This window comes from Erinaceus europaeus, chromosome 13 (assembly GCF_950295315.1).
Source record: "Erinaceus europaeus chromosome 13, mEriEur2.1, whole genome shotgun sequence".
NCBI classification, from domain to species: Eukaryota; Metazoa; Chordata; class Mammalia; order Eulipotyphla; family Erinaceidae; genus Erinaceus; species Erinaceus europaeus.
Window position 1 is genome coordinate 79,387,212 of NC_080174.1, and position 26,696 is coordinate 79,413,907.

The 26,696-nt window shown below is 39.9% G+C and overlaps 1 protein-coding gene across 2 annotated transcripts in view; it reads right to left on the reverse strand.

Annotated features, from left to right (window-relative positions):
* Nucleotides 1-18,490, reverse strand: part of C13H1orf87 (chromosome 13 C1orf87 homolog) — a 95,807-nt gene extending 77,317 nt beyond the window's left edge. The window contains exons 1-2 of one of the 2 annotated variants that reach the window (XM_007522723.3): nucleotides 18,203-18,490; nucleotides 16,656-16,788 (exon numbers count right to left, since the gene is read on the reverse strand). In XM_007522723.3, the coding sequence (XP_007522785.1) occupies nucleotides 16,656-16,762 (107 nt within the window). In that variant the 5' untranslated portion in view covers nucleotides 16,763-16,788; nucleotides 18,203-18,490. The remainder of the gene's footprint in view (nucleotides 1-16,655; nucleotides 16,789-18,202) is intronic. The other variant, XM_060206306.1, reaches the window with a different exon arrangement.
* Nucleotides 18,491-26,696: the final 8,206 nt, after the last annotated feature.

Consider the following 26,696-nt stretch of genomic DNA (forward strand, 5'->3'; position numbering starts at 1 on the left):
TCCGCGAGATTGTAAACGTTTTGCCTTCTCTGTTCCATCTATTAATAATGCCAGCCCTGCTGATAGATTTGAATGGGTGGTGCTGCCCTAGGGTATGGCCAATAGTCCTACAATTTGTCAGGAGGCTGTTAAATCTGCCCTTGTCCCATATATTCATAAGGGCCTTAATATTTTTCATTATACAGATGATATTTTAATATGGGGAAAATCAGATACAGATCTCTATGCCTTACGTGATTTTCTCATTCCTGCATTAAAGAAAAGCGGCCTTAATGTAGCCCCTGAGAAGATACAGCTAATCCCTCCAATATCCTTCCTAGGTTCAGAGATTTCTCTAACGCAAATTTGTCCCTTAAAACCTAATGTTACCTTCCCTTCTAACCTTACTCTTGCTTCTTTACAAAGTTTTCTAGGAAATTTAAATTGGCTTAGGCAGTATCTCTATCTGCCCACAAGCTGCCTCCAACCACTGTTTGACCTGTTGAAAGGAAACAAACAGCCCTCTTCAAAACGTAAGTTAACTCCTGAGGCCTCCTTGGCACTGGAAAGGGTTAACCAGGCCCTCCAGGACATGCACCTTGTTCGATTCTCCCCCTCCTCTCCGGTAAACCTTCTAATCTTCAACTCCACCCCCACAGTAGTAGGGGCACTGTGGCAAGACCATGGGGTTCTCGAATGGCTTCACACGCCAGTAGGAGGAGCTCCAAGACTCCTCACTGAGATAGATGCGTTAGCATTCATGGTTCGCCAAGGGAGAAATAGGTCTGTGCAGGTCTTAGGGAAAGAACCGGATTTAATCATTCTGCCCTTTTCTCTCACAGATACAGAGTGGCTTATACGCCATCATTCCCGCTTTGCCATAAGCTTCATGGGGTTTCCAGGACAAATAGATAACCATTTTCCTTCTAATAAATTGATAGCTTCTTTACCTCTTCTGCCTCTACTAGCACCTAAAGTTTTCTCTCGGGATCCCATTCCCTCTGCTCCTACAATCTTTACTGATGGCGGAAAAAGGGGAGCTGCTGCCCTTATATATTACCCAGACAAACAATCTCCTAAACCTTTCTTTACTGAGCTTCCTGATAATTCCCCTCAGTACAAAGAACTTTATGCTGTTTTTCTTGCACTAAAAGCTGTACCAGAATCCTTCAACCTTTTTTCTGACAGTGTGTATACTGTTAACTTACTTCCATGGCTTGCTCGTTCGTATGTGAAAATTGATGACAACCCACTTTCCCCTCTCTTGATTCAAATCGCCTCTATGCTCTGTTCTCAAACCCAACCACTGTATATTCAACACCTTCGTTCCCACAGCCCTCTTCTTGGTTCCCTGTCCGAAGGGAATGCCGCAGTTGACCGCCTTGCCTCCACAGGAACTTTCCCAGTCTCTGTCTCTGATCCTGCTAATTTTCACTCTCTAACCCATGTTAATCTTAAAGGCCTTCAAGCTCGATTCCCTGATGTTCCTGTACCACAGTTAAAACATATCCTTGCTACATGCTCTTCTTGTGCAAGTCTCATAAAGACACCTGCTATCCAGACCCTTGGGGTTAACCCCCGAGTTTTAAAAGCTAATGCTATTTGGCAAATTGATGTCACCCACATACCAAACTTTGGCAAAAAAAATATGTGTTTGTCTCAATTGATACCTTTTCTAAATTTATGTGGGCTACAGCTCAGACAGGAGAAAGTGCTAAAAAGCTTGTAAGCCATATGCTCTCTTGTTTTGCCATTATGGGGGGTCCCATTATTTTTGAAAACAGACAATGTACCTATGTTTACAAGCAAACAATTTAAAGATTTTTGTTCCCTCTGGAATATTACTCATACCACAGACATTCCCTACAATCCACAGGGACAAGGCATTGTCGAGAGGGCCCATCAAACACTGAAGGCTCAACTAAATAAAGATAAAGGAGGAACATATCCCCCCAATATCCAGCTAGCAAAAGCCTTAACTACATTAAATCTCTTTAATATTTACAATAACTCGGCCTTACCCCCTATTATTCTTCACTGGCAAACACCATCTACCCTCCCATCTATTAAGGTCAAATGGAGAGACCCACTCGATAAAATTTGGAAAGGGCCTGACCCATTATTGACCATGGGAAGGTGTTTCGCATGCATTTTCCCTCAAAATTTCTCTAAACCTGTCTGGGTTCCTGCCCGCCATGTCCGACAATACCTGCAGGATGGCGCTGTTATTCCTGAAGAACAAGAAATACTACAAGAGGACCAGATGCAGGATACATCCCAGGACCCGTAATACGACATGGCAGAACCTACAAAATCTGGCTCACAGAGACCTCTCTCCTACCCTTTCCCTGTATGTCTTATGTTATAACTGGCCAGTTGTTTTTGTGAGTGAGTGTGTTAAATGACAAATTTTTTTTTTTTTTTTTGCATGACCCATCTGCTTGGAGTACTCTAAAAGGTAATTGGCCTTATATAAAAATGCTGGACGCAGCCAAAGTTTCTGGAGACGTCCAGAAACATTCCAAAAAATTTTTTCTTTCTCCCTCTTTTGAATTTTATATATAGTTTTGGTATATATGTAAGTGTTTAGTCTTAAACTGTGTGACTAATGACAGATTTAAAATTGTTTTTAAATAATGTGTTTTTATAACAAAAGTTCTTTTTCCTCCAGTTTGTTATAACTAAATGTTTATGGGTATGTCTCAAGTTTGGTAACACTAACTTAACGGTCAGAAGTGTAACCCTACAGCTACACTTTTACCAGACAAGGTAAAAATTAATTGTTAAGGTAACTTACTATTTAGGTAAAAGCCTAAATGTTCAACGTGACTATTCATTCCCAAAAATAAACTATATAAATTTTATATACAGGACACCTTTGAAGGGCCCCCAAAGGTGCCCTGTAAACTATCTTGTGGAAATTAATCCACAACAGATCTGGCATCATTCTGGCACTGTAAACGTTAAAATCATTGTCACGAATATGCGTTAACTCTCTAAGCAATTTGAGTCTGTTTAAAATACATATTTTAGCTAAAATTGGTCTCAAGATCCTGCGGTAGAGGCTGCTACAGGAGGTAACATTAGATGACCTTTTAATAAAATCTAAAGAGATCCTAAACCAATTATAATCATCGAGGTATCAACTATAACAAACCTATAACTTGTTACCAGTTCAAATTAACCACGAGAAGCAGATTGTTTGTGTTTCTTTCACAGGAATCCCGGAAAAACCATCTGAACCCCTGCACACCCTGACGTCACTCACTAGATGGCACAACTACCGTGGCACATCCCCGAAACCCTAGATGTCACTCAACGTGATCTGAAGAACCTGATACACAAACTCCAAGGACAGAACTTTCTTCATGCCTGGTTACCGTTCCTGCTTCTGACCTGCTGTTACGTGTTGGCAGTTCCAGCTAGCTATCTACAAAAGAGCAACATTCCAGCGGCTAACCTCCCTCATGCAGCGTTGCATCCCCTGCCAATTCTTCCCCTAGTCATCTACTTCGGACTGAGACTTGTATCGGACTTTCTGACATACCCTATATACATTTTACACAATTCTGAAGCAGCTTATTTCCCTTCACGCTGCTGGTTTTTCATAGACTGATCCTGAGTAATTCATAGACTTTACAGACTGTTGCCTTGAGGACTATACAATGCCAAATAGCCCCTCTGTTTGGTGGGTCATGCCTCCCGCCTCCCCCTCATTATGTACCCTTGCCCCTTTCCCCACCCAAGCAGGGAATGTTCCTTTACACACCAATCATTCCCTTCACACCACACTGACTTTTACTTCTCCCCTACTTGTTCCTTCCTATTTTGTTATGTCATTTAGGCTAATGCCCAAAAGGTTTCTGCCCCATGATAGTCTTCTATAGACTTTGTACATCTTATGCAATTACTAGATAGAAAGATAGAAAAGATGTAGAGATACTGTGAAGAGATGGTTGAGCAGGCTACGCTTAAACCTATGAGATGAGTCTCTCCAGGTAAGTCTCTCTCTCTAAAGAGGGGTTGAGCACAGGAGGACGCATAAATCTCACAAGGTTGGCAGCCATTTAAGCCTTCCCTCCTCCACAGAAAGTCCTACATCTTCCCACCTGAGCATGGCATTCCTCTAAAACATTTAAGCCTGCTCCATTTTTCTTTACTGTGTCCATTTAGATATAAAGGGATAGGAGGAGATGTTGCTGAGGACTTATTCTGATGCAGTCTCCACCCCCAGGTTTTTCTATGCCCCGCTAAATCCTAGAGTGCCCCCTTTCAACCAATCCTGGCTCCGCCCCCAGGTTTTTCTATGCCCCGCTAAATCCTAGAGTGCCCCCTTTCAACCAATCCTGGCCCTACACGTCACCCCTGGTTGTCGCCCAATAAAAAGCCCCCTCACCCCTCCGCTCTCTCTTTCTGGGCTCTCGGCTCTCCCTCTCTGAGGTCTCGCTCCCTGCTCTCCCCCCGTGGTCAGGTAGTGGGGACGGCCATTGCTGGCTGGCTCCACGTGATCTGAACCAAACCTCCCCCCCCATCCTATAATAAAGATTTGTGTACCCCTTTGCTCTGGACGTCCGCTCTCTTCTCCACGGTGCAGCCTGACACCAGACCACCGCAACAACAGTCTAGTGGAGGCAGGAGAACACAGATTTCTTGGTGTTAGTTATAGAGGAAACAGGTCCTGAGTTCTCATGATGATGTAGAAAAGATGGACAGTGGGGCTGCCCAAGTCTCGGGCAGGGACTGTCACAAGGGTGCTGATAAATGACAATTGAGCAAGACGGAAGTATTAGAAGAGAGTCTATTTAATTAATCATTCTTCCAGTAAGAGAAAACATGGTTCCTGACCTCAGGAAATCTAATCTGGCTGTTCAAAAAAATTTATAAAGTTAACACTTGGTATATACTTGCTCTAAGAAATCAGGATAATGGCTACCTTTTCAGACTGATGTAGAGTCCAAAAGGGAAAACACAGCAAGAGAACTTTTGGAACATTGAGACTATTCTATTTTGTTTTGCTGCATTGATGCGCTAAGCTTGTGACACATGCATACACACATATGTATAATATATGGGTATATACATATTTGCATATAAAGAAACATGAATATATTTCTACAAAGTGTTGAAAGTAACTTAAGTGTATGTAAATGACATGGAATATACATAACTCTACAAAAATGTTAAGTGAATATTATAAAGAATCATTGATATTTGAAGTTCAGGAGAATGGGGGCCAGGCAGAGGCACACCTAGTTAAACATACACACTACAGTGCACTAGGACCACCTGGCTTCAAACCCCTGTCCCCCACCTGCAGAAGGAAAGTGCTACAGGTGTATATCTCTCTCCTCTCTATTTTTCCCTCCCCTCTCAATTTATCTCTGTTTTTACCCAATAATAAATAAATTAATTAATTTTAAAAATGAAGTTCAGGAGAATTTGGATGAGATACCAGTTTATACTGCTATACATTAGAAAGGACAATAACAACAATGTTGGAGATGTGTGGAGAAGTAAAGAACACTTCTGAACTGCTGGTGGAAGTGAATATTGGTCCAGCTCTTGCGGAAAATAGCCTGGTGATTTCTCAGAATACTAGAAATGGACCTATCCCTATAACACAGTGATTTCTCTCCTGGGGACTTCCGCAGTGGAAACAAAAGCACCTATCAGAAGAGATCTATGCATACCTATAATTCATAGCCACACAGTTTGCAGTAGCTAAAATGAAGCAACCCAGATGTCCAATGACAGACAAATGACTAAAATAAATGTGTTGTATAAGGGTACAGACAGTGGCACCCCTGGTTAAGCACACACATGACAGTGTGCAAGGACCCAGGTTCAAACCCTTGGTCCCCGCCTGCAGGGAAAAAGTTTCATGAGTGGTGAAGCTGAGATTCTGGTGTCTCTCCTTCTTTTCCCTTCTCTGCTTTCCCTTCTCCCTTCAATCTCTCTGTCTCTATCCAGTAATAAATAATATGCTAAAATATATTTAAAAATTTATGTTGTATGTACATGATGGAATATTATTCTGCTGTTAAAACAATGAAGTAGTTTCCTTTGCATCATCTTGGATGGAACTAGAAGACATCGTGTGCAGTATGTAAGCCAAAAAGAGAAGAACAGATACCAAGTGATCTTGTTTATAAGCAGGGCATAATAATTAGGGGTAGGGAGAGAGATTACAAAGTAACACATGGACTGGACATGGTGTGTTGCATCAAAGCAAATAACTTTGTGGAAGGAGAGGGAAGGAGGAGTGGGAGAGAATTGTGGGGTCCTGATGCAGAATAAAATTGTATTCACACATCAATGACTGCATTATAAAGCATTAACCCCTTCAGTAAAAAAGTGGAATACTTAGTCTACAATGACTACAAAAATAATAGCACTGCATCATCTAAGTTCATTTCCCACGTCTACGCTCGACCGGACCTGCCAATATACGCGGATATCTTTGCCCACCCTGTCCAACGCTTGACGTCTCGTCGCCCAATCTGGTCCCCTACGCCTACACTGAACTTCTCTGTTCCAGTCTCTTGGAAACAGAGTTGGCAGTCAGCTGAGGTAAAGAACAAACACCTCATCACAGACCCCTGCAAGCGTCCACCCGGCTTTGACCTAGCACGTTATGATTGGGCCCTCCTCAATCGCTATCGAACAGGCCATGGCCGGTGCGCCGCTATGTTCCATCGCTGGGGAGCCAGAGACGACCCGAACTGCCCCTGCGGCTCCAGACAGACTATGACCCACATAGTCAACGACTGCCACCTCTCCAGATTGAAAGGAGGTCTCGAAACTTTACATCAGGCTCAACCTGACGCTGTTGACTGGCTACGGAAGAAGGGCAGACGCTAGAAGAAGAATAGCACTGTGATACATTTAATGGCATGGCAGATACATGATAACTATATATAATCAAATTTATATATAGGCAGATACTCATATGCTTCTCACTTTAGAATAAAGAGATGGAGACTTAGAAAGTTGATGTGATTTGGCCATTTTCTTTTAAAAGTATTTTATTTACTTTATTTTAATGTGAGAGATACAGAGATAAAGACCAGAGCACTGTTCAGCACTGGTTTATGGTGGTGGTGCGGACTGAACTTTGGATCTTAGAGCCTGAGGCATAAATGTCTTTTGCATAATCACTGAATTATCTCCACAGCCTCTGTGTAGCTATTTTTCTACGTGACTTTTCAGGAGTGGGGATATCTACTTGATTGCATCTAACCTCTCTATACCAGCAGAGTTAGGAGAGGATCCATGTAGCCTTGAAGTCATGTCTGGAGCAGACAACCAAAGCAAGAAATGCAGAACTGAAAGGTAGAAATGGTCCTGAGGCAACTCCATGAAGGACAGGCAGGTAGATACTCGGTTTTCACCACTTCCCAAGAGTCTTTTGTGGGCAGTCTTAGGATAGAACAGCCTGAAAAATATAAAATGTATCTGCTTGTCTGTTAAAACAGTCACAGTGGATGTAAAAGCCAAAAATAACCTGTTAAATCTGTTCAAAGTAAAAGCTGTTTTTTTTTTTTTAAGGAAAAAAAAGCGCTTAAAAATTATCATGGAAATGACTCTCCAGCTGAGAAACTGCATGTGTCTGTTGTTCGCACAATTTGTCAACACACATTGGCTGTTAGGCTGTTCACAAACTCAGTTCTATGCTCTAGGCTTGTGTGCTATCTACCTGCAGTACTGAGAATAGAAATTTGCCATTTCAAAAAAAAAAATAAGTGGAAAGAAAAAAAAAAGTGCCATCAATAAATACTCCCTTGAAAACAAGACAGCTTCCGAATGTGTACTTGTGACCTCAGCTGCTGCTTTCCGGGATACTGGAAAGAGTTTAGTGTCATCTAGGAACTATAGCAATTGGGGGTGGTGGGGGGGATAATGCATTTCTGGGAGATAAATAAATGAAGAGAGAAGCTGCTCAATTGTTTCCTTTCTCACACTGGGCTCTTCCTGTAAACACTCCCTTTTAGCGCCATGCTCAACCAGAGCCCCAAGTTTCAGGGTTAGAAAGACACTTTGCAAGGACATGGAGTAGCATCCTCTGCCCACAACCTTCCATGTAATCCCAACTCACGGGGATCTCACATTTGATTTGGATTACACCCCTGCCGAGAACATCAAATCTCAAATGGAAGGCCCAGGGGGCTCAGCAAAAAGGTCACCAGATGCCATCTTAAAGGTCTGCCAGCCTTGGCAGCGACTCAATGCCACCAATTTCCAACTGTGTGCCATCTAACAAGCCCCCAAACTCTCTGGAGAAGATAACCTAGAGTGTGCCAACACAATGAATGGGCATCTAATTTCAGTAGATGAAAGCGTGTTCTTATTTGGAAGTAATAACAGATAATCAACACAAGCAGATTTTCTTTTCTTTTTTTTTTTTTTAAGTAAAAAAAAAAAAAGAAAAAGACAACAACAAAATGAGAAATAAGATGAAGCCAGGGAGGGAAGTGCAGCTGAATATCTCACCAAACTCCACAGGGGGAAGCTGAAATAGGAAGCCTGTGCTTATGTAGCAAATGTTATTGTGATGAAGTGTTAGGATTTTCTTCTTCTTCTTTTTTTTTTAATGCTATGGAACCATACTGTGTATTATTATCATAGAAATCTATAGATTACGTTTCAAAAGTACATTAGCTCCTAACTCTGTGCCCCCCAAACCATTTGTTCATTATTATAATTACATTTATATATTAGACATACTTCTTTTTTTTTTCTTTCTTTTTTTAATGAGAGCATCACTTAGTCCTGGCTATTTGTAGTGCTGGAATTAAACAGAATGTCTTGGATGCAAGTCCTGTATGCTACCACTGTTTATCTTGCCAACCTCATTTTAATAATCCTGAAAAAAAAGTGTAGTTATTATCACTATCACTGTACAGATGAGAATATAAGTGATCAGAGAGGTTAAACAGCTTGTTCAAGGTCACTTTATTAGTAAGTAGAGAACTTGGACTCATACCCTGGTTTGTGGGACTCTAAAGCATTTTCTCTGCATTTCCCCTTCATGCTATATCCATAACTTTCCAGCTGTCTGGTACAGCAAGGATGTAGTACAGAGACAGAGTGCATGCTTTACATGTATTCTAGGTCCTGGGTTTGATCTCCAGCAACAAAACATAGAGACAAAAACCAACCAACCAACCAACCAACCAAACAAACAAACAAAAAAAAAAAAACCAACCCAAAAACGAACCTGTGAACATGGAAACGATAGTGTGTATTCTGATAATGTTCTCTTTGAAGACCTTGAGTTCATGTGTATTAAGTTGTTATTTAGGTTATATAGGACAAAAACAATAGTATGGCTGAGGTAGACAGCATAATAATTATGCAAAGAGACTTTCAAGCCGGAGGCTCCCAAGTCCCAGGTTCAGTCCCCTACCATAAGCCAGAGCTGATCAGTGCTCTGATAAAAAACAAATAAACAAATAAATAAAGTAAGGTATTAGTTTTTCCCCTCCCCTCCTCTTCCCTTTTCCTTCTTTTTTTTCTTTTTTATTGTCACTAGGGTTATTGCTGGGGCTCAGTGCCAGCACTAGGAATCCATCACTCCCCACAGCCATTTCTCTGTCTTTCTATTTTATTGGATAAAGCAAATATAAATTAAGAGGAGGGGGGATATAAAGGGAGAAAAATAACAAGACACCTGCAGACCTGCTTCACTATTCCAGAAGCATCCACCACTGCAGTTGGAGGAGGGAATGGGGCAGGCACACACATGATAATGTGTGTCCTTAACTGGGTATGCCACCACTCAGGCCCAGATCAGTGTTATTTATTGAAAAGACATCAGTGAGGTACTTAACCTTTTAAATCACAAAATGTATCCAGTTGTTTAGGTAGGGAATATAATTGGTCATTGTTATTATCTTCTGCCCGAATTACTATATCTCTAAATGGTCTTTTGATCTTTATTCATGATGTCCCTCCTACTCTCTCCTCCACCAAACCACCAGGACCATCTTTTAGAAATTTTAATTTTAAAACGTTAAGTATTTAAAGGAATGTAGACTCAGAACTGGTATACCACTGCCCGGTCCTGAACCTAGGACTTCTTAGACTTCCACAATGTAAGTCCTATGCTCTAAAAATGAGCTACTCTCCATACCAAGCCTGTATCTCTTGACTATAAACATCAATGTACATTATTATAAATATGTTACTCTTTCTTATATAATCACACAGTCAGCTCCCCCTGTGTACTGTACACAGTGCTGTACTAACAGTAATGTAACTAGGGAACAGAGAGCTTTGGGTCACTGAGTCTTGGCACTGAAAGGAATTGTAGAGGCCAACTTGAATCACTGGAAACGTTTCTACTCACGGGAGTTTCTTGAAACAGAACCAATTCCTCTTTTATTTAACAATTTAATCACTAGACTCTACACATATTCAAATTGATGATATTTCACCCCCTGGGTTTTCCACAATGCTCAACTTGCACTGCCCACACCTCTAGTGTGAGATTTCTCCTAATATGTCACAGCCACAAGAAAACTCAGTTTTCAATACAGTGTGTCTCCAATCGTCCCCTGTCTGGGTACTCTCAACTCATGCTGAGCTAAAACCAAGTACAAAGGGGAGAAGGTGCTCCCTTTTATCTCCTACTCCCTCCCTTCCTTCTTTCCTTCTTTCCTTCCTCCCTTCCTTCTTTCCTCCCTTCCTTTTATTTTCTTTCTCTCTTCCTCTTTCTTATTTTCTTTCTTTCTTTGTTTCTTTCTCTCTTTCTTTTTTTCTTGGGTGCTCCCTTTTATCCACTACTCCCTTCCTTCCTTTTATTCTTTTTTCCCCATTACTCTACTTCTATCATGAGCACACATTTTGCTCAATAAATGTGTGTTATTTTCATTCTATAACAAGCAATTCTCAGACAATACTTAGCTGTCCTCAAATTTCATTCAATCCTGATGCTATCTACCTGGCATTAATACCTATCCCACAGGGTAAGGGCTGAGTCATACAAGACTGCCTTGAAATCGCCCTTTGTCAGCTTTAAGTCCAGGTTGCTACTCATGTTTACAATCTGCTGGTTATAAATCAAGTTTTTCCACAATCCCCTATTTAGGTTTCACAAGTTTATTAGAATGACTCAAGAGAGCTTGCAATTGTCAAGTGGACAAGACAACAATACATTTTTTTTCACCATAAGTGAAAGAAGAAAGACAAATTATTTTAGTTAACCTACAAGTAGCAGAATGCTGGGATGTTATTACAGGGAAGTGAGCTGGCATGGTGCTGCTTGTAATTTTCCAGTCAGTAAGAGCACTGGAAGTATTTTTTGTTCCAATATTTAGTCTTTGACCTTACCTCCTGACAAAACTTTCAAGTCAGGGGCCAGGCGGTGGTGTACCTGGTTAAGCACACACATTACAGTGCATAAGGACCTGGGTTCAAGCTCCTGGTCCCCACCTGTAGGGGGAAAGCTTCATGAGTAGTGAAACCGGCCTCCCTCCAGAAGTCTCTCTGTCTCCCTCTCTATTTCTATGCCTCCTCTCAACTTCTCTGTCTCTACCCAAAAATAAATACTTAAAGATAACAATTCAAATATACAAGTAAATAAATTAATAAATCATTGAGTGATGGGATCTCTCTCTCTCTCTTAGTGAGAATCTCTTTGTGCACTACAGGGTAAAAACTGATCATCCAGTGTGGAGGGGTAGATAGCTTAATGGGTATGCAAGCAAACTCTCATGCCTGAGGCTCCAAAGTCCCAGGTTCAATCCCCCACACCTCCATAAGCTAGAGCTGAGCAGTGCCTGGGAAAAAAAAAAAAAAGATCATCCAAAGCCTATACCACAAGTTAAAAATTAAAATGAAAATTTTGTTATTAATTTACACAATATCAGAATGTAAAAATCCCTAAAGGTGCTACAGGTAGTCCAGGGGCAAAAAGGCAGATGAGTCTGGGCTTAGTCATAGCATAGTGGTTCCTAATTCGATTTGCATTTTAGAAAGATGTACTAGCTGTACTTAAGGACCATAATTCTCAAAATGTAAGGTGTACAGGAATCAGGAATTAACTGAAATGCAGATTCTGACTCAATATATCTGGAGAGGAAACTGACATTCTGTATATCTTTTTTTCTTTCCATTTTTAAATATTTATTGTGTTCTACTTAAAAAGAGATATGAGGAGAAGAGAGAGAGAGAGAGAGAGAGAGAGAGAGAGAGAAAGAGAGACTGAGCTCAGCTCTGCTTTTGGCAATTCTAGGGACTGAACTTGAAACCTCAGTCTCAGGCATGCAAGTATTCTATCCAGCCACTATGTTGTCTCCCTGGCCACTTCTGGCATAGTTTTAGGTTTTTTTGTTAATTTTTAAGAACTTATTTATTTACGTATTTCATAGAGACAGAGAGAAATTGAGGCAAGGAGAGATAGAAAGAGAGAGAATTGCAGCACTGTTTCACTGTTCAGAAAGCTCACCCTGCCCCCACCTTGTCCATGGGAACTGGATGCTTGAACTCGAGTCCCTTGCACTCAACCAAGTGCAACACTGCCAGCGCCTGTTTTCTGCATTTTTTAAATTGAATTCCTTGGCAAATTTAACCTTCGTTGTCCAGAACCTACACTTTGAAAAGCGAAGTTCTACCTGGGAATTAGCTAAACTGTACACTCCAGAGTTTAGATCTCACACACATCCTCTGATCTTTTGGAATAAGGAGAAAGGCCAAAGTCTGACTTAGTGATCTGTCATGCCTGGGAAAATATGAACGTCAGAAATTTTCTGGTTCACTAAACAATCTATGTGCTCAAAGGTTGGTACTCTTGACAAGAGGAGGAAGGCTCCATGTTCCTTCTTAAATACCTTGCCGAAGTGCCTTGCTTCCATCACATGGTTCTTGAATTCTATCCTTTAATAGTAAATTAAAAAATATTATTCATTTTAATTTTTTATTATCTTTATTTATTTCATCGAGATAGCCAGAAATCAAGAGGAAAGGGAGAGCTAGAGAGGAAGAGAGACAGAGAGACACCTGCAGCCCTGCCTCACCATCTGTAAAACTTGCCCCCTGAAGCTGGGGTCTGGAGGCTTGAACCCTGGTCCTTGTGCATTGTAACATGTGTGCTCAATCAGGTGTGCATTGTAACATGTGTGCTCAATCACCTGGCCCCCTATCCTTTAATAGTAAACCAGTAATCCTTTTTTTTTTTGCCAACAGGGTTATCACAGGGACTCAGTGTCTCTATAAAGACTCCCCTACACCACTGCACCACCACTCATGAAGCTTTCCCCTTGCAGGTGGGAACCCAGGACTAGGACTCATGTCCTTCTGCATGGCCATGCGTGCACTCTACCGAGTGAGTCACAACGTGGTCCCAGTTCTGCATTTATGACAGGGTCTCTGATGACTTTGATGCTGATTGTCCATGGATTACACTTTGAAAAAAGAAATTTGGGAGAGGGTTATAGAATAAGAGGCTTAGAATCAAAGAGCTAGTTTGGAAGTTCAACCTAAGGACATGAGAGGAGAATGATGATGGATAAACTAGGGACACTTGTTTTAACTCTCAGAGGCCTATAGATTGATCTCTGTGAAAAATAGATAAACAAAATAGCTGTTGAATATTTTCCTATAGTCTTTCAATCACTGTCTCGACTAAGCTAGGGGGAAAGAGAAGGAACTTGAGACTCGTCTTGGTTCTTAATATATGACCACAATGTCCCATCTCATCTGTAAAATGGGAGGTTTATGGTTATGGGTTGAGTTGTAAACTCAAGACTCCTAGGCTGAGGTTCTAGTCCTTAGTATTTCATCAGAATGGTGGCCTTATTTTGAAACAAGTTGATAGCAGATATCATTAGTTAAGAAATCACACCAGAGTAGGGTGGGGTTTTAATGCAATTAATTGGTGTCCTTATTAATTGGGGCAATATGAACACACCATGTTCAGGGAGATTACCATGTGAAGATATCACTTATTCTGCCACAAGCAAAGGTACCACCTGGTGCTGGAGTGAGCAGATCCTTTCCAGACACCTTTAGAAGGAGCCTTGATTTAAATCAAGTCTGCTCCTTGATTTAAGACTTCTTGCCTTTACAATTATGATAAATTTCTATGAACTTAAGTCAGCAGTTTGTGGTATTTTGATACAGCTTCCCAGGGAAACAAATACACTGATTTCTACCTTGAAGTTTATTTTCCAGTGTAACACACTGTATCAACTTCTCCAAACATCCTTTAGGAAATAGGAATAAAATTTGCTTATAGAAGAAAATTTCTGTTTTTACATTCATTATTACACTGTGATTTTTCTCACTTGACTGTTTCCTTTAAGAGATTTCTTCCTCCTTTTCCATCATTTCCTCCTCCATTTTTTTTTATTCTCCTTGTTTTCTATGTAGATTTTTTTTTTACACTGTGATCAATTGATTAAATCCAAAGAAAGCACCCTCTTGAGCCTCCAGTCGAAGAGTTTATGTGTAGCACAACTAAAATACCAGAAAGAGGTCTGACAAAATAGCTCACTTGCATAGTGCACCGCTTTACAATGTGTACAACCCAAGTTCAAGGCCAGCCCCACCACAGTGAAAGAAGCTTTGATGTGGTAGTTTCCTTCCCTCTTTCTCTCTGCCTTCTCTGTCTCTATCTAAAAAATAAAATAAAATAAAATCCCAGATACAGATTATGGGACATGAATGACAAGACAGTGAGAGGTCTGTCCTTACCTCAGCAATAGGACATCTTTAAAGAATTATTTACTTCAGGCCATATGGGAATATGTTAGCAAAGAAATCATGTTTATTATCATATACCATGTCAGCAATAGTTACATCAAATCTACAGAAAACAAGCAAATCAATCTGCAGGCATATAAAACAATTGTTTTGTTATACTGTCATAGAAGAAACAGAACCGTGTCTTTTCTTTCACAATCAGCGTAGCTGGGTATTTTGTGTGCGTGCCTGTGTGTGCCTGTGCGTGCCTGTGTGGCCCCGGCATAGTGTAGGTCTTCATTCACTCCTCCAGATGAATGTTTTACGCAGATAAAGAGCTGAGAGAGGGAAAGACACTATCGACTAGAGCTTCTTCAGTTGACATAGTACATTCCAAGTATTGTCTGGTTCAAAGCTGGGTTTCATGCAAGGCGATATAGGCCCCCTGCCAAGTGGTCTATCTCTCAGACTCTCAGACAACTGGTTTAACATACACTTTTATTTCTTGCATCAATACATCTGAAACTTGAAGCTTAAGCTTTTTTTTTTTTAAGTAGCACTTTCTCATAAGATAAAGGAACTTTGTTTATAACGTAAATGGTGCATTGTACCATTTACATTATTATTACATTGCATTGTAAATGGTGCATTGTACCAAAGCAAAGGACTCTGGGGAGGGAAAGCATAAAGTGAAACAGGGACTAGAATGTTGTGTTACACTGAAGCAAAGGATTCTGAGGAGGGAGGAGATAGGAAGAAAACTTTGGGGGTCTATTACATAATGAAATTGTATGTGTATGTGAATGATTGCACTGTAAAGCTTTAATCCCCTTAATTAAAAAAAATAAGAAGGAAAAAAATGATTAAGGTCCTTCCCTACCTGTCCAATTTTTTTTTCAATGTCAAAAGACTGTAAAGACACAAATCCAGGATTCAAAACCACATCTCTCTTTTTTTTTTTTTTTTTCACATCTCTTATTTCTGGAGGGATCCCAAATGCACAAATCATGTGCTGAAAAGATCACTTTTGTACCATGGTCAGCCTCTAACTGATTATAGCATTCACTCTGGAATTTGTCTAGGCTGACCACAAATATGGTGGTGAATTTCCCCTTCTAAAGGCAAACTTTATAATGATAGTCCCAGCTACCTCATTTTCAGAGATTCTGATGCAACAGGTCTTGGTTGCATCTCATATCTTTATTTGTAAGAACTCTGCGTGATTTTGGCATTCATTACTTTCTGTATCAAATGACTATTGAGGGCAGCTCCGTTTCTGTTTATTTCTTTGATGTATGGCTTTTTGAAGTATAGGTGAGAGCCAAGGAAATATTCTAAGAAGAGGAAAACAACTATAACCTAGGTATTATATATGGAGTGCCTATGAGATGAAAGAGATTTTTCCTCCTGTGGATCAAATCACCAATTCTCTAGAAGAATTAAAGAGTTAGTTACCTACTTTTGTGTCAAATTTCTAGAAATTTAAGAGATATATGAGTGTCTGCCCTCAACAATTGAATGTGATCAGCTTTGTAGAGAAGTAAAACCTATTAGGCTCTGAACTGCCTCAGCTTAGAGGATTGTAAAATATGAAGAAGAGTAAATAAAAATCTTACAATTTATGATTCATTACTAATTCTGCTCTTTAGTTCATAACAAACTGACTAACCACTTTCCTCTCCCAGCAAAAATTACTACATGTGGTAATTGCAAATTTGATGAGGAGAAGCAGCAATATTCCATTAATATTTATAAATGTCTCTGCTCACATTTCCCATCTATTTGGAAAATCAGCCCAAGTAATTATGGAATGTGGGGAATTACAAAGATGAAAAATATCAAGAAAACAGAGTGCATCAAAGTTTTCAACAGAATTTTCCTCCTAAGTTATATCTTAATGACTTAATTTTTAATAGATGGTATTTTTAGAATTAAAAAATCACCTGTTATAATACAAGCCAAAAAAATGTTTTTTTTTCTAACAGTAAACTTACGTGTTTGGCTTCTCCACAAGGTACCGAAAGTGTTTACTTCCAATAATTTTCACCACTGTCTCAGGCATTGCATCTGATTCACAGGGGACCTTCCAAACTGGAAACATGGCTCTTCTCAAAATTCCTTCAAGTCCTTGGGGTTGGAAAATAAGTAAATCCCTTGACTGTGTAGCAGACAGCTACAGTATCCTTGTCAACAACAATATCAACAGTAATAGCAGGACAGTATTCTAACTTATTTCCTTTAACTTAACATTCTTAGGAAAGGCATGAATAAGATACTCATAATTCCTGTTATTCTTGCTTTACAGTTGAAGGACTCAGGTAGAGTAGCTATTTAATCACTTGAAACCTCAAAGGTTGTGATTAACAGAGTTTCTGTAGAGACCTACAAAACTGCTCATGTCTCTGCCTAACTATGCTACAAGAACTCAAATGAGATTGTTGGAAGGTCAGAGAGGAAAGCAGGTGGGCACACAAAGAACTCATATTTAGCCTAGACTCGGAATTTCCCCACTGGTGAAATCCGAATTATTCCAGTTCTGAACTCTGAGACTTATGGTGAACCCAATGAGACATCTGAAGAACCCTTACATAAGACGGATTCCAGCCTTTCGGTCCATGATTGTTCAACAATTTGTTTGGCTTTGTATGTTAACTCTCTTTTCAGCCACCAGGTTCCAGATGCCAGTATGATGCCTACCAGACTTTCATGGCCAGACAGCCCCACCACTGTGTCCTGGAGCTCGCTTCCCCAGAGTCCCACCCTACCAGGGAAAGAGACAAACAGGCTGGGAGTATGGATCAACCTGTCAAAGCCCATGTTCAGCGGGGAAGCAATTACAGAAGCCAGACCTTCAGCCTTCTGCATCCCACAATGACCTTGGGTTCATGCTCCCAGAGGGTTAAAGAATAGCAAAGCTATCAAGGTAGGAGATGGGATACGAGTTCTGGTGGTGGGAATTTTGTGGAGTTGTACCCCTCTTATCCTATGGTTTTGTCAATGTTTCCTTTTTATAAATAAAAAAAAAAAGAAAAAAAAAGACAGCTTTTTTTTTGTGTGTGTATGTGTGCTATCAGTGAACATGTTCAGCAACTACACAATGAACCTCAAATTGATATCCTGCATTAGATAATTACTTGGCGTTTAAACAAGTCTGATGCTGAGGGAAATTTAGAAGCTCTACAAATTTAATCCCAGACTGAACACTCTCTATAAGAGGCTCTTAGATTTTTTTTTATTTGGTAATACTCCAATCTGAATGCTTAATAAAAATGGGTAATCAAACCCAAAAAGGAGGTTTTGTTTGATGAAAGTCACAAAATCGGGTAGAATGCGCCTGTTCCCAATGCTTAATCCTGATAATAAACAGGTCTCCATGATCCGTTTGCGTATGTTAACACTACTTCTGCTCATGCAACAGGGACTTTCTTGAAACTTTTGTCAAACTGAAAGCACCACGGAGCAGAATCTATGATTGTGGGCTTCCCGCACTGCCCAGGAGCTGCACAGTCAGTCCCGGAGAGAGCAGAGGGGGCGACCTTACCACTGAGGCGACGTTTCCACACTCAGGTAGCTCAAGGGTGCTTCTGGAGTCCCGGTTTCTCCCCCTGGAAACTGTCTGGTGGAGGCCCCTTGGAAGAGGTTGGGAGGAGAAAAGCCAAGGGAAGAAGGGAGGAGTTGAACCAGAGTCCAATCACAGGGCTCCACTCTCAGGAGGCTTTTTGCTCCGCACCGGGTTGCTAAGGACGCAGAGGACTGTTGCTGGGCGGGGAGCAGGTTTCCTTCTGCCTCAGGGAGGCTGTGGGACTTTGGCTCACCCCAGAATCCAGAGTCTCAAATTTAAATTTTGCAAAATCCTGTGTAATCTCTCTCTCTAGCTCCTGCTCCCTCTCAGGCTCCCACTCCTTCTCCCTCCCCTGTGCCTCCCTTCCCTTCCCTTCCCTTCCCTTCCCTTCCCTTCCCTTCCCTTCCCTTCCCTTCCCTTCCCTTCCCTTCCCTTCCCTTCCCTTCCCTTCCCTTTCTTTTCTTTTCTTTTCTTTTCTTTTTTCTTTTCTTTTCATTTTTACCAGAGGACTGATCAGCTCTAGTTTATTATGGTGTGGGGGACTGGACCTGGAACTTTGGAGCCTCAGGCAGGAGAGTCTCTTTGCATAACCATCATGTCATATCCCCCATCCCCTCAGTAACTTTTCTTGAAGCCCGTTTTGCACACCTCTCAAAGTCCACCTTGCCCCTATCTCTTCCTTTAAGCTTTATTTTCTCTAAGAGATTTGCACACAGCTGGGAATCCTACTCTTGTCTGTTCAAATTCAGACACCATTGTACTAGTATGGAGAAATCCCCCCCTTTTTTTTTCTTTCCTGAAATTGAATTTCCTCTTCTGTGAGATGAGAATATAAAATAACACTGAGATACAGGTAACTGGTGACAGAATTCAATCAGACTATGTCAGACTATAAACAGACGATAAGTTTTAGCGTCATCATTTTCCAAATCCCTTGTTTGAACCAGAACACTACTGCCTTTTATGGTAACTACCAAAAATTGCATTTCTAAGTCAAAGGTTATGGAAAAAAATAAAGCCATGATGTTGAGAAATTACCCAAGAACTTAAAGAGGCAGTAGAGAGAACCACAGTGTGAAGCTAGATCAACACACCCTCAGTTTCCTGGCACTTTTTATTATGTAAAAGTGTATAGGTTCTTATTTTTATTTAGAATTATTATTTTTTAGATAGAGTTAGAAAGACAGAGAAATAGAGTAAAAGAGAACACACAACCAAAGCTTCTTTCAATAAGGTGGGTGCTGAACTTGAATCTAGGTCACACATGGTGAAACAACACACCCAAATGAACTATTTTTTAAAACTTTTTAAAATTTCTTTATTGGGGGAATTAATGTTTTATATTTGACATTAAATACAATAGTTTGTACATTACATTTCTCAGTGTTCCACATAACAATACAACCCCCACTAAGTCCTCTGTCATCCTTTTTGGACCTGTATTCTCCCACCACACACATACACCCCAGAGTCTTTTACTTTGGTGTAATACACCAACTCCAGATTTTTTTTTTAAATCATCCCTGGTAAAAGCATTTTAAATCATCTCCAAAATGATTCTATGTTTTCCATCACCAGCAGCAACATTTGCAGCATCCAAACTCTCTGCTTGCCTTGGAAACTTTGAGTATGCCATACCAGCTAGTGGTACATGTCCTCTGACTGTGCCATGTCCCTCTCATCAGTTTCTCTGTAAGGCTCACTCTCTAGTGGGCAAGAGATAGGAGTGCATTTGAAAATGTGCAAGTGTGATAGGTACAGGGTAGAGGGAATACTTCCTTCTCACTCTTGCAGTCCAGTTTCCACATGGTTCCTAGACCAACTTTTCCAGGGCACAAATCTGTAATATGAGTGCCAAAGCAGGTGTGCCACTGCCCTACCCCTCAGGACACAAATCTCAAAAGCCCTCCCTCTTCTAGTAAAATGTCCCGATCAGCCATGGAGCTTGTTCCAGAATCTTCCATGCCTAGGTCTCTCATATTTCTCTTAGACATGACATGCTTACTTGAACCCAGACTGCTCATGGTATGTATCTGCCTCTTTGTGTTTGTTTGTTCTGTTTTATCTATCTACAACACCATTCTACATGTTACTGTTGCTGGCAGACTTTTCGGGGGGGGTAGAGAGAGAGAGAGAGTGGAGGAAGAAGGAGAAGAGGAAAAAGGAGGCAGAGGAGGAGGAGGAGGGGAGATGAGATAAGAAGAGGGGAGGAGAGGAGTACATAGTATGCAGAATGTAGAAGAGAAAAGGTCTATCTGTTGAGATTTAATAAAGGATGAAGATGAGATACTGATTCTATTGTCAGATAGCTATAAAAACCCACATACCACCTTTTATTTCTCCATTGAAAAAGTCAGTCAGCAGAGGGAAGTAGAATTGGACATAGAGTCTATGTAGTAATGTACACAAAAACAAGCAAGCTGGATTCAAGCACACCTGCAGCTAGAGGAGTGATACATTTACCTTTTGGGGATTTATTTATTTATTTTATTTATTGGGGGATGAATGGTTTACAGTTGACAGTAAAATACAATAGTTTGTACATGCACAACATTTCCCAGTATTCAACATGACAGTACAACCCCCACTAGGTCTTCCTCTGCCCGCCTTCCCATGAACCTTTCTCCCACCCCACCCCGAGTCTTTTACTTTGGTGCAATACACCAACTCCAGTCCAAGTTCTGCTTAGTGTTTTCCCTTCTGTACTTGTTTTTCAATTTCTGTCTATGGGTGAAGTCATCCCATATTCATTCATCTGTTTATGACCTATTTCACTCAACATAATTTTTTTTGAAGATTTATTATTGTTGTTGTTGTTGTGATGAGAGTTATTACTGGGGTGTAGGTACCTATGTGATGGATCCACTGTTCCAGGTGGCCTTTATTACCATTTATTTATTTATTTTTTTACTTATCTATTTATTTGACAGGACAGAGATAAATTTAGAAGGGGAAGGAAGAGAGAGAGAGGAAGAGAGAGAGAGAAAGACACACCTGCAGCATTGCTTTACCTCTTGTGAAGCTTTCCCCCTCTCCCCTGTAAGTGAGGTCCATAGACTTGAACCTGGGTCCTTTGCATTGTAGCTTTTGCACTCAACTAGGTGCATCACAGTCTGACCCTCTTGAAGATATTTTAAGAGTTCTGACTAATACAGAAACTCCTTAAGTCTTCATATTACTAAGATTTACATGCCTGGTGTAGTTAATTGATTGAATGACATTTTATGTTTCACATTAAATTCTGGGATAAATCTTGAAGTAGTACATTGATTTAGATCAAATTAGATACCCCACTAAAGACCTTTGACCTCATATTAACCTAAAGATTTTTCTAAAGGTCAATTTGAATATAATGGCATTGGCTGGCGGCTTTCCATTGTGTAGTTTAAAGGTATTCAAATGTAACTAATATAATTGCTCAGACCCCAGAGAAACTCTGTTTTGCCATTTTCTAAGGAAGTGCCCTTGTACAAGTGGCATGATTCTTTCAACTTTAAGGTAGTGGCAAAAAGTAATTATTTGGAAGTTTACTATTAGTATTAGCCAAAGCAATCTAGAACTCCTGATGCATGATACCATTCCAAAAAATATATTATTTTATCATAATAGTAGTTATCACGTAGTAACTATTTATTACGTGACATTGTGCTAATATTTTCATTTAACATCTCAATTACTTTTTGCTACAACCTTCTGAAACAAGACTGTTAATACCCCCATTTTAAAGATGAGGAACATGAGCTTTAGAAGAGATAAATAATTTGCTCAAGGAAGCCTAGCTTGATGACTCAGGACTCCAATGAAATTCAAGTGATTTTGGACTCTATACCTACTATTTTCCATCTGTGGATGTTACTCAGTAGTGTTGCTACTAAAGGTATTACTACTGAGCTGAAAAGACAGCATAATTGTCACCACGCACAAAGGTTTCCATGCCTGAGACTCTGAGGAACTAGGTTCAATTCCCAGAGTAAAATCCACCATAAGCCAGAACTGAGCAGTGTTTTGGTATCTCTATCTCTCTCTCATTAAAAATAAAATAAAATATTTAAAAGAAGTAAATAAAACAACTATTAATATTATCATCATTAATATTAATGCCATATTTTGTTATTGTATTATGGCTTTAGATCTCTTAAAGAATACAGAGTCGATATGAGACAGTTTTTAAGAAGGTGTGCAGCCTTTTCTTACCTGTAGTTTTTCTACTTCTCACTCGTTTTATGAGATAACAAACATGGAACTTCTCTTCAGTGGTTTATATTAAACAAGGCAAAACAAAAAAATTTGCAATAAATGTCTCCATAAGATTAAATACTGTAGTTAAAATTGCCTGCCTTGAATTCAACTGTTTTAGATTACGAGTCACCAGAGAAAGATTTCCAGAGAAATAACTCCCTCCAATAGAGTCAGCTCTCTCTCTTTTCCCCAAAGAAAGATGAATAGCTGTAATAAGGGGACCAGAGAATGCCCCCTCTTAAAACTTCATGATTTTGCATTTACTATCACCCAGAGTAAGGAAGGAGGGGCGGGGGAAAGAAAGAAACTCCACTGTTTTGTTTTCTCACATGTAAGATGGAAGTAAAAGGGCTTATAAAAATGAAAAAGCAAAACACTTTTGAACAGTTTCACAATAGACCAGTAGAAGCCAGGTATTTTTAAAGGAGGTTCCTCTTAAAGGAGAAGGGGAAAATAATGATGTTCAACTGAGATAAACTGAACAGAATATAGGGTTTTATACATTCCCTCGGAAACATGGAAGGGGATCAAGTGAGACAGCATAATGGTTATGCAAGACTTTGTAGCTGAGGCTCCAAGGTCCCAGATTCAGCCCCCAGCACCATAATAAGCCAGAACTAAGAAGTTCTCTGGTTGTTTCCACTGTGTCACTGTATCTTTATCTACCTCTATCTCTGTCTTTGTCTCTATCTCTGCTTCTTCATCTCATTAAAGTGAAATAAATAGAATATGAAAAAAAAGAAGAAAAAAAAAGAAATGTGGAGGGCCCAATGTTCTTTATGACTAGTGAGAGATTTCAGGTAAAAAGATGAGTAAGAGTAGAGTGGTTTTTGAATAGGATGAGACTAGGACCCCTTTTTGACCACTTTAAACTGTTCTCAGGGCTCTGGAAAATTAGGGCCATGCAGCATACTGACTAGCTGAACTGACTTTAGGGCTCATATTAATTTAGTAGAGTTGTCATAGCAAAGTACTACAAAGTAGGTGAATTAAAAAAGAAAAAGAAATTGTGCAGTACTGAAAGCTGGGAATCTGAGATCGCAATGATAGGGTTGAGTCCTTCTTAAGTTGGTAAGTCTGCTCTACCCTGTGTACGAGCTTCTGTAATTTTGCTAATAGTATTTGACATTTCTTGGCCTGTAGATCTTTGTCTTAACATTTACATGGTTGCTTTGTCTGGGTATGTATTTGTCTATGTCCAAATCTCCCCTATTGGTAAGGATACAAGTGAGATTAGATTAGGAGCCTACTCTACTCCAGTTTGACCTCAAGTTTATTTCTGTAGTCCTATTATTTCCATCATGAAATTTGAGACATGGAGGATTGGGATTTCAACATAGGAATTTTATTGGAATAAAATTAATTATTAACTGAATGCTTGTATTCTCTTTCTTTCATATGTGGAAACCCCACTCTCCAATATGATACTTTTGGAGGTGGGGTTCTTGGTAGTTGAGTATGTTTAGATAATGTGATGATGGCATAGCTTTTATAATGGGATTAATATCTTGATCAGAAATGAAAGAAACAGAGTTATGTCTTTGTTTTAAGATATGATTTCATCCCAAATCCAAGCCTCAGGTGTTTGCTGTTGGGCAGCAGCTATATACTCAGAGAAATAGGGGTCAATTTACTTTTTAGTTACCAGCTGCCCCAAATTGCCTTTGTGTATGTCTGCCTTGGTTTGGTGACAGATCAGGCTGCTTTTAGTCAGAATTTCCCCCTGCTATTGCAGTGTGTCCTTGCCTGTAGTCAAGTAGGCCAACACACCCAAGAGGTCATGGTCAAGGTTTCCACCTCTCACATCATCAGCACTGTGGGTTTCTTTACTGCTGCTTAAGAGAGAAAATAGTGCTGTCTTCTGCTATAATAAAAGCACTTTAGATTGTGTAATCTAAACAACAACCAATTCTTTTTCACAGTTACTATGACTAGGGAATCCAAGATAAAAATGCCACATTATTCAGTTCCTGGGGAACGTCTTCTTCCTGGATATTTCCTTACAAAATAATAGAGATAACTCTGTTATGGGCTGGGGAGATAACATAATGGTTATACAAATAACTTTCATGTCTGAGGCTCTGAGGTCCCAGGTTCAATCTCTAGCACCACCATAAACCAGTGCTGAGCAGTACTTTAGTCTCTCTTTCTCTATCTTTTCTCCCCTCTCAGTTCATCTCAGTCAGATCAAGTATCATAGAAAGCAAAAACAAAAACAACTAAAAGTAAAAATTGACCACCAGAAGCAGAGGATCCTAGTGCCAGCACGGGGCTCCAATGATAACCCTGGATGGAACTAGAAGGATTTATGTTAAGTGAGATAAGTCAGAAAGACAAAGATGAGTATAGGATGACCCAACTCATAAGCAGAAGTTGAGAAAGAAGAACAGAAATGGAAACTCAAAGCATAATCTGACTGAGTTTGGAGTATTGCACCAAAATAAAAATCTTTAGGTGGAGAGTGAGGGTAGATTTTCAGCTTCATTGTGGGAGGATGGATGGGAGGGATGCAGACCTTTGGTGGCAGGAATGGTGTTAATATACAGTCCTATTAACTTGTAGTCTTACAAATCACTATTTAATTAATATGAGAGGGTAAAAAAGCATTGAGTGCCTCAAAATTTTTGATGTATAGACCCCAGTTCTGAGTATATATTCCTTCAGTCTAAGCACTTAAGACTTCAAATTGGTAACCTGGTGGAATTTTAATGGTGGGCTTACATTGCTAATACATTTCTAACAATGACTTTTTCTTTGAAATACTAAGTCACCTATCATCTTAGAGTAGGGAGAACAGAAGCAACTGGTTGCTTCACCTTATAAGATATAGCTATAGATAAATAGCATTAAAGGACAAAAATTATGGTGAGGTCTTGTATGGTACACAAATCCTAACAATGGGGTTTTCAACATTAACCAAATTTTCAAATATCTTGGTTACAATAGTAACTATTTATTACCTTCTTAAACCCTAAAACAGCAGAAATCTTTCACATTCTCTATAAAATCCATATATCTACCAGTCCTGGAACCCTTGGGGTGGGGCTTGCTTTCCTGCATGCTTCTCTCTATTCACACCAATTGATACTCCATGTATTGATCTCAACCTAATAAATGCAACCAGGACCACCTTGACATGTTTCACTTCAGATTGTGTTCAGAGAGGCCAGGCATGGAATGTCAACCCTCCAGAATCATTACTCTGGTGAGACATTTCCTAGCTCACAGGACTCCTTAATTCCATTCTGAGTGGTGCATTTCTAAAAAAGCCTCAGAACCTAGATATAGGCCAGGACCCATGACATAGGACATATGTACACATGTATCCATAAGTTAGGGGAAAATATATACCTTAAAGCAAAAGTGCACAATAGTTTGCAGTGACTCAAGAAGTGCAACAAGCAAGTAGAAAGACCTAAAAAAGACACCATAAAGCACCTAATTAGTTTCTGTTTAGATCTAGATACCCTCCTCACCTACTTCCTATTTCCTAAATCACTCCAAGGCTAACCTTGTCAAAGTAAGAACTACAAAAGCTGAATAAGAGTAAGAGAACATCATACTGGACACCCCAAAAAGAGGTTAGGCCAACATAATCTACCACTAGAGGAAGATGGGTCCTGAAATGAGTGCAGCCTAGAATGTTTCCAGCTGTGACCATGGGCTGTGAGCCAAAACTGACAGGCCCTCAGGTTACACAGGCTTCTGTGCTACATATGAATATATATGAGCTGTGGGTCAGGCAAATGGGTTAAACAGTTAACTTTATTTATAGGTTTTCTTCAAGTCTGGGAGCAACTCTGCCCTAATTCAACTTTCTAACCTTATTCTCAACTGTGACATCATATTCCCAGACAATCTTTTTGTCCAACTCCATGTTAGCTATCAAACTCAAGAAAAACTACTAAAGTCATGGGCCCCGAGGAACATACCTAAAATAGTTTTTCTTGATTCTTTCCACTCTAAAACCCCTATTCTCATCTGCTCTATTTCTACTTTCTGGTTCCTATTCATCAATCATCTTGTCCTGCTTTATATCTTACTGTCTTTCAACCATCAAGTTGCAGAGGGTATCATGATTTCATCCTGAATTCGCTGGGCATACAACCTTAAAAGAATGACATCTTCTGTTCAGAAAATATATTTTAACCTCTAAAATGTAATAAAAGTGGCTTGGAAAATGTGGTTGTAATAATAGTTCCTCAAAAATGACGGTAGAGTAGAACTTTTGAAC